General features: G+C 17.6%; 3 protein-coding genes across 3 annotated transcripts in view; all 3 read left to right on the top strand.

Moving 5' to 3' along the window:
* PRSY57_0819100 (hypothetical protein) overlaps positions 1 to 2,052 on the top strand; it is a gene marked incomplete at both ends in the record, with an annotated part of 7,022 nt that extends 4,970 nt beyond the window's left edge. The window contains 3 exons of the mRNA XM_020114740.1: positions 1 to 1,115; positions 1,241 to 1,659; positions 1,912 to 2,052. Coding sequence (XP_019970579.1) covers positions 1 to 1,115; positions 1,241 to 1,659; positions 1,912 to 2,052 — 1,675 coding nt within the window. The remainder of the gene's footprint in view (positions 1,116 to 1,240; positions 1,660 to 1,911) is intronic.
* Positions 2,053 to 3,167: 1,115 nt separating this feature from the next.
* PRSY57_0819000 (hypothetical protein) lies at positions 3,168 to 5,129 on the top strand (the record flags this gene model as incomplete). Its single annotated transcript, XM_012907129.2, has 1 exon — positions 3,168 to 5,129. The coding sequence occupies one exon, from the start codon at positions 3,168 to 3,170 to the stop codon at positions 5,127 to 5,129; it is 1,962 nt and encodes a 653-aa protein (XP_012762583.2).
* Positions 5,130 to 7,227: 2,098 nt separating this feature from the next.
* On the top strand, positions 7,228 to 8,246 carry PRSY57_0818900 (hypothetical protein; the record flags this gene model as incomplete). Its single annotated transcript, XM_012907128.2, has 2 exons — positions 7,228 to 7,667; positions 7,781 to 8,246. 2 exons carry the CDS (start codon positions 7,228 to 7,230, stop codon positions 8,244 to 8,246), a joined length of 906 nt encoding a protein of 301 aa, XP_012762582.2.
* Positions 8,247 to 8,812: the final 566 nt, after the last annotated feature.

Below are 8,812 nucleotides of genomic sequence, written 5' to 3'. Positions count from 1 at the left end.
ATATTTGAACATACATAAATATAAAGAGAGTTTAAAATTAGCTAATTATATTATAAACATTTTGCAAAAAAGAAAAGAAAATGAAGAAGAAATAAAAAAAAAGGTAAAGGAAAAAATAAAAAATGAAGTACAAGATAAAGTAGAGGATAACGTAGAGGATAACGTAGAAGATAAAATAGAACAAGAGTTAAAAGAAAAAGAAGAGGAAGACCATTTAAATATAAATAATTTATATATATATAGTACTTTGCATAATAATCATTTGAATATATGCGAGAATATATGTATATATATTAAAAGCCTTTGTTATTTTTTTCAACGTAATTATATATACTATTATATAAATATGTGTATACTTTTAAATGAAAATTTAAATATATTGAAAGAGTGTATAGAAAAGAACTCCAACCTATATGAAGAAGAAAAGGAAAAATTTTTTGAATCCAGAAAATGCAATAATAAAGAAAGTAAAAAAAAAGAGAAAAAAGATATTGAAAAGGATCATAAGGAGAAAAAAAAAGGATCCAAAAAAAAAATAAAAAATGAAAATAATGAAATGAAAGATATACAAAATGAAGAAATGGATATAAAAAAAAACGAAGTGGATATAAAAAAAAACGAAGTGGATATAAAAAAAAACGAAGTGGATATTAAAAAAAACGATGTGGATATAAAAAAAAACAAAGTGGATATACAAATTGAAGAAATATGTAATCAAGATGAACGAATAGATATACAAAATGAACAAAGTGAAAACACATATAACAGTGATAAGAATAATAATAATTATAACATAAATATATATGACAATACCAATATTTCAAGAAGAAAGGATAAAGGTAAGGAAAATTCATCTTTTAAAAATGTAAAAACGAAATCAGAAATCTCTCCTTGTCACACAGAGAATTTCTTATTGAACTATATCGAAAGTTCAGAAAATAAAATTCCACTAAAAGATAAATATATGTTGTTATTTATAATATATTGTTTAAAATATAATATTATTAATATTGTTATGTTCATATATGAAAATCGAAGAAAACTTTTAACTGACTTAACTATTAACTCTCGTTTATTTCATCATCTGACTATAAGAATATTTTTCTCAATAAAAGGTACACATTATTAATAATATATACAACTAAATATAAGAATGTATATTTTTTAACATTTTTGTTTTTTTTTCTCTTTTCTTTTATTTATTTTTATTTTTATTTTTTTTTTTATTTATTGTTCTTAGATTACCTCAGGTGTACTAATTTGATAGAAGAAAAACACGAACACTTAAATAACGTGGATATATTATACATCTATACACAATGTTTATATAAATTAAAAAGCTATGAAAAGTGTATAGAATTTATGGAAAAATATTTAAATTTATGTAAATATAATAATGTGAGAGTTAAAATATATCTACAATTAAATAAAATATATTTTTCATTAAATAGATATTCAGAAAGTAAGAGTATGATAAAAAATTCATTACAAATTTATAAGACAAGTTATGCTTATCTAGATTTAGCATACTATTATTTAATTAAAAAAAAAAATTTCATCTATGCATATAAAATATTATATAAAGCAAACGAGATAAATATTTTCAATACGAAATTGTGGGCATATTTCACTGTAGTATTTCTACATTTAAATATGAAGGTAAATCATAAAAAATGGGATACAAAAATAAAATATGCATATAAAAAAATATATATTTTTTACTATTTAAAAGATTATCTTAAGGATTACAAAAATGTGATATCTACATATGAACCATATTAAAATATACATATATATATATATATATATATATATATATATATATATATATGTGTGATGTTCATATGAAAACTTTTATTTTTTTCTACTTTATTTTGTCATATACTATATTTTTTTATTTCTTATTATCAGATGCAAGCTGATAAAAGTTTAAATAATTTTTTAAAAATGAATATGTACAAAAAAAACCTTATTATTCTTATGATGGAGACATACAAATATTATGGTTATGAAAAGGAAGAAAAATATTTATTATCATTTTTAAAAAATTAACATTATTGTTAAAAAAAAAAAAAAAAGGATAATAATAAATTATGAATAAAATATAATGTCTGAACGTGTTACTATATATATATATATACATACATATTGTAATACATTTATTATATATCCTTATTTCATGTTACATATTTCTCATGTGCAGTAAATTTAACAAAACAAAATATTTGCTTCTCAGCAAAAAAAAAAAAAAAAATTTATATATATATATTTATACATATAAGTATATATTTTTTTCCTACCCATAACCCATTAAAACAACCATACAATTTTAGGACTAATAAAAATTATAATTATATAAACATTTCAAAATAAATTCTAATCAAATATTATTACATACAAGAGAAATAGGTTCAACCTTATACTCTGATTATTTATTTATTATATTTATTTATTATATTTATTTATTATACTTATTTATTTATTTATTTATTTATTATTTTTTTTGTTTAACGTTAATATAAGAAAAGTTAATATACGAAAAGGTGAAGCATATAAAATATACATATATATATATATTTAATATGTGATGAAGTTTAATATTTTTACTGACTTTTTATAATTATTATATCTAAATATATATAACCAGATTATATGTTAAAAAAAAGAAAATTATAAATAAATAAATAAATGCATATATATATATATATATATATCACATTATTCATATACTGTTTTATTTATTTATTTATTTATTTTAAATTCACACATCGTGCTATTATATTTATCCCTTGGGTGGTTACCCTCTCGATATTTTCTCTGTTTCTATTTTTCTTGGAGCAAAATGAAAAGAAGAAAATTTTTTGAATCTTTATAAAATGAAATATATATATATATATATATTATGATATAATAATTGTTTACAAAATAAAAAAAAGTATTATGTGATAGACATGAAAATGTTATATAACAAAAGAACTTATATATTATTTACATATACAAAATATATATAATGGTTTAAAAAAAAAAAAAAGAAAAGGAAAGTCATATTTTTAAAAATATATATTTTATTTTGTATTATTTTGTATTATTTTTTTTCTTTCTCTCTTATTTTTTTTTTTTTATATTTTTTTTTTTTTTTTGGTAATGTACTATAAAAAAAAAAAAAAATGAAGAATTATTGTTTAACTAAAGGAAAAGTAAAGAATGTAATTAACTACGCGATTTTATTATGTATATATATAATAATATGGATACTACTAACTTTATATTGTTTGTTTAATAAGTTAAAGAGTTATATTACAAGATTACAACTAATATGTAAATATATTATTATACAAATTATCAAATGTAGTAATGTGAACGATTTAAATTTGAATAATTTAAAAAATAAAAGTAATAAAAATTTTCTATTTTTAAAGAATAAAATATATAATATATTTTATAATTGTCTTTCTAGAAAAAATGGAAAGCATGATGATATTTTTAAAATATATAAGAATATTAACAAGGTACCTAAACACATATATATAGTTTTTAAAATAAGTGATTTAATAATATTGAACAGTGAAAAACTTATAAATCATATCGTTAATATATTAATATATTTGTATGAATTTAAAATTGAGCATGTAACCATATATGTATCTGATCATTTTTTCGATTATATATTTTACTATGATTTGTTTAGATACTTATATAAAAAGAATTTCTACATGAAATGTGTTATAAAAGAGCATAACATAAGTAACAATTATAATAACTTTATTAGTAGTAATGATAAATGTAATAAGAAAAATTATTTTTCTTGTAATTATAATAACCATATTTCTGATACAAATAAATCTTTTCAATGTTATCATCATACTGATGAATTTGTCATAACAAAATTTTCTCTCCCGGAAAATATTCCTCCTCAAGACAATTCTAGTCCAGAGTTATTTTACCGAAAAAGGAAAAACAAAGAAAAAATGAATAGTAATAAGAATAAAAAAGGTAATTATAAGGATGATCATATGAATAATTATAAGGATGATCATATGAATAATTATAAGGATGATCATATGAATAATTATAAGGATGACCATATGAATAATTATAAGGATGACCATATGAACAATTACCAGCATAATCATATGAATAATTATCATACCACATATTTTAGTTATGATAAATTTTCCCTTCATCTCAAATTTTTAAATAAAGATAAATCACACAAGCACTTGATCAAAATCGCAAAGGAAAAAGGAAATATGTTATCAGAAGGTGTATTAATAAATGACATGTTAAATTTTTCATATACAAACATAGAATCAGTCATAGAAAAAATATATGAATTAGATAAAAATTATAATAATAAATACACAGATAACATTAAAAATATTAAAAAAACGCGCAACATATTTTTTTATGTATTTTATTTTTTACAACAGACAAAACATATATTATTATTAAAAATGAATTGTTTATATTATATGCTATCCAAAAATATATTGTTAAAAGGGTTATCAAAGGATAATTTAAGAAATTATTCATATAATAATATATCCAGAAATGTATATTATATATGGAATATATTAAAATCACCTTTTTCTTTTCATTCAAAATATATAGAAAAAGAAATAAACAATAAAGAAAAAGTAATAGGAAAAACTAATGAGAGTAAAAATATAACCATAAGTATTATACATAAATTATTCAATAATGTTATTACACAAGATGAAAAATGTATAAAGAATATTAAAGAGTTAATAAATAAAAATATCCCTATGTATGTAAAACCAATATACCAAGATATATTTAACCATAATGTTCATACACTATTCAATTCTACGAGTGTTGATATAGTCATATCTTTAAGACTTAGTTTATCTGACTATCTCATTGAAATATTTCATTTGTTTTATCACAAAAAATATAATAAAAAAAAATTAAACCCTTTCCATTTTTTTATGCAATATATTAGTTCCTTTCTATTTTTATATAAAGTCGTACATCCTTTTGAACAAAATGGAATACAGCCATGGGTTCTATCCAATTCCGAATTATATGAATTTTATGGTTATCATATTAATTCATTAAAAAAATCTATACTATATTATAATAGGTCTACACAAAGGTGTGGCCACTAAATTAAAAAAAAAAATAAAAAAACATGTACACATATATATATATATATATATATATATATGTGCAGTATACTTTTTTTTCTGTACGTATTGTATATATATATATATATATATATATTATTATTATTATTTTATTTTATTTTTTTTCATGTGCATTATTTTTAGTTATATTTTTAAAATGTCCTTTTTCATTTTTTGTAAAAGCGTACATATAAATAAAGTGGTATCACACAACACCATGGAAAAATTGTGCGAAGAAATGTTTATATATATATATAGCAACACAAAATTAATTAATATATATATATATATATATATATATGCATATTTTTTTATTTTTGTTTTATTATTTTATTTATTTATTTTTTTTTTTTTTTTTTTGTTGTACAATACTTAATTATTATAATATTAAACAAATTAATAAATTTAATAATTTCATTTTTTTTCTTTCTTTTTTTTTTTTTTTTCTTTTTTTGAAATAAATTATTTCTAGTTAGTTAAGGCATATATAAAGTATTTATCATATATTATATAAATAATTTCTAACAATTTAAATATATATATATATATATATTATATATATTAATGCATGATAATAAAATATTATATATTATTTTTTGATTTAATATATAATATATATATAAATTACATATTATATATATATTTATACTGTACTTCTGTGCAATTTTTAATATATAATTAATATTATATATAATATATTTTTATTATTTAATTATTTTTTTTTTTTTCCATTTGCTATTTATCCAAATGAACTTTATTTAAAAAAATGAAATATTTTAAATACAAATTTTTAATTAGAAAAATATTAAAGCTAAGAATTTAGAAAATATATATTTAAGAAAAATATATATATATTCACAGAATATTATGTATATATATATTTATATGTATCTATGTATGTATAACAAAAATATGTATATATAATAAATATATATAATTATACAGATATAATACGTATATTTTTATATATATATATTTATTTATTTATTTTAACATTAAATGAAATAACAAATTTCTAAATTTTATTTTTAATATATTATTTTTATATCCCTTAACATTAGAAAATAAATTTTTTATACTCCTTATAATTGTTCTCATCATTTTTTTTACATAAATGTTGTATGTGGGATATTGCATAACGTGGGGAGTATATATTGTGTTATAAAAGAAAAAAAAAAAAAAAATAATATATATATATACATATATATATATATATATATAATTATATATAATTAAAAAAGACAAAAAGAAAAAAAAAATATATTTTTTTATTATAATTTATAACAACATGTTATATTAAGTTACAAAATAAGAGGAAACCAAATATTTTTTTTTTTTTTTTTTTTATAATTTTACGTTCAAAATAATATACACATAAATACATGTGTATTTATGTATATATGTATGTATTTATATTTATATATATTTATATACATTTGTGTTACTTCGATGATATTGTGTGTATGTGAATATTAAGGTGCGGTTGTAGTTAAAATTTATATGTATAGAAAATGTACATATAAATATATTTATATATATATATATATATTCATATTTATATATTAATATACTGGTATGTTTATATATCTTCTACTTATTTAATGTGTTCTTTTCATAATTAAATGCTCGAAAGGAAAAGTAATATATAGAAATAAATAAAGTATTAAAAATATGTAACATATAATTTACGCTATAAAAAAGGAAAAAAAAATTCTGTGTGTTTATTTGTTTATTTATTTTATTTATATATTTATTTATATATTTATTTATATATTTATTTATATATTTATTTTGTCAAAATATGCCATTTTGTTAACCTAATTTTCAGAACCGTTTGTTATTTGAATATTTCTGTTTTGATTTGTATATAATGTGTAAAAATATTTTTGTATATATTTAATATATACATATGTTGGTATGAATTTTGTTAATTATACTTAAAAATATTTATTATATTAATCATAGTGTTATTTATTTTTATACACGTAAAAATTTAAATATATATATATATATATATATATTTTTATTTTTATTTTTTTTTTTATTATTTTTTTTTTTTTGTCATTTATTTTATATAATAATGTATGTAACGACAGGTGCTAATGATATTCTCCTTAGCATAAACGATTATGTAAATAAAGAGACGGCATCGTATCAGTTGACTGACATAAGTAATAATACATTAATAAGTGAGATTATTGAAAAAATTAAAGTGTTAAAAAATTATACTTATAGTTCTACAGATTTAGTTTTATATTTTGCTAGAGTAGAATGTAAATTAAGTGAAAAATTATCAACATATAATAAATCGAATAGAAAAACGATAAAATTAGAATTATATTTGTCAAAACTAATAACAATCAATGTTCGTACTTTACAATCATGTGGAACAGGCACAAGTCGATGCATTCCTTTCTGGTCTTTTTGTTTTAGACAAAATATAAAAATTAAAATTATTGATACTTGTGAAGTTAGGGTTCTAAAACAAAAAATTTATAATCTCACGGACGAATCGACATCGTATGAACAAAAGGAAACATTACAATATATATATATATATATATATATATATATATATATATTAATATACATATATATATTTATATATTCATACATATATTTTTAATTTATAGAATACCTGTTGAAAATATTGTCCTATTATATAAAGGAGCACCCTTAAATAATTTCCTAACACTGAAAGAGTCAGAATTAATAGATAATTGTCGTATAGATTATTTCGTACCTCTATGTTATATTTACAAAAAAAAGAAAGAAGAATCTGAGGAAGATGAAGATGAAGATGAAAATGAAGAAAAATTAAATGAACATACAAAATATGAGGATAGAAAAGTAGACACACAACCAAATGAAAATGTTAATAATGAAAATGTAAAAAATGAAAATGTTAATAATGATAATGTAAAAAATGTTAATAATGTTAATAATGATAATGTAAAAAATGTTAATAATGTTAATAATGATAATGTAAAAAATGTTAATGTACCGGCAGGGAAAGCCATAAATAAGCGTGTAGGAAGTGGTCAAGCACAAACAAATAAATATCCTGTACAAAATAAACAAACTAGAATTGTCAAATAAATTTTACTTACCACATATTATACTGATGTCCAAAAAATAAAAACAAAAGTAAAAAAAATTAAATATAATAAATATGTTCCTTAGTCATCAATATTTATTTTTTACTATTACAAATTAAAATGTAATGTTATTAATAAGAATACATCCATATGTGTAAATATTAAGTATAAATAAAAATAATTTGGATGTATTATTATTATATATATATATATATTTTTTTTTTTTCTTTTCTTTTTTTTTTTGTTTTTTTGTTTTTTGGGCAAATAAAACCATTCCCCTTTTACAATGTCATAATATTATACATATATATATATATATATATATTATATATATGTGTTATATCAATTATATTTATTTATTTTATTTTTTTTTTTATATTTTGGGTTTGTTATAAAATATTTAAAAAGATAAAATATTTATTTATTTATTAATTTATTTATTAAGTTGTTTAATTATATTTATTTGAAAATATGACAACTCTATTTTATTTAATAAAAAAAAATTAAACACAAATATAAAAAAGTCTCTATATAAATATTATACACATAACTATTGTATTAAAAAAA

The sequence above is a fragment of the Plasmodium reichenowi genome, chromosome 8 (genome assembly GCF_001601855.1).
Source record: "Plasmodium reichenowi strain SY57 chromosome 8, whole genome shotgun sequence".
Taxonomy (NCBI): domain Eukaryota; phylum Apicomplexa; class Aconoidasida; order Haemosporida; family Plasmodiidae; genus Plasmodium; species Plasmodium reichenowi.
Note: the sequence above shows the minus strand (reverse complement) of the source record. Positions and strands in the feature narration are given on the sequence as shown.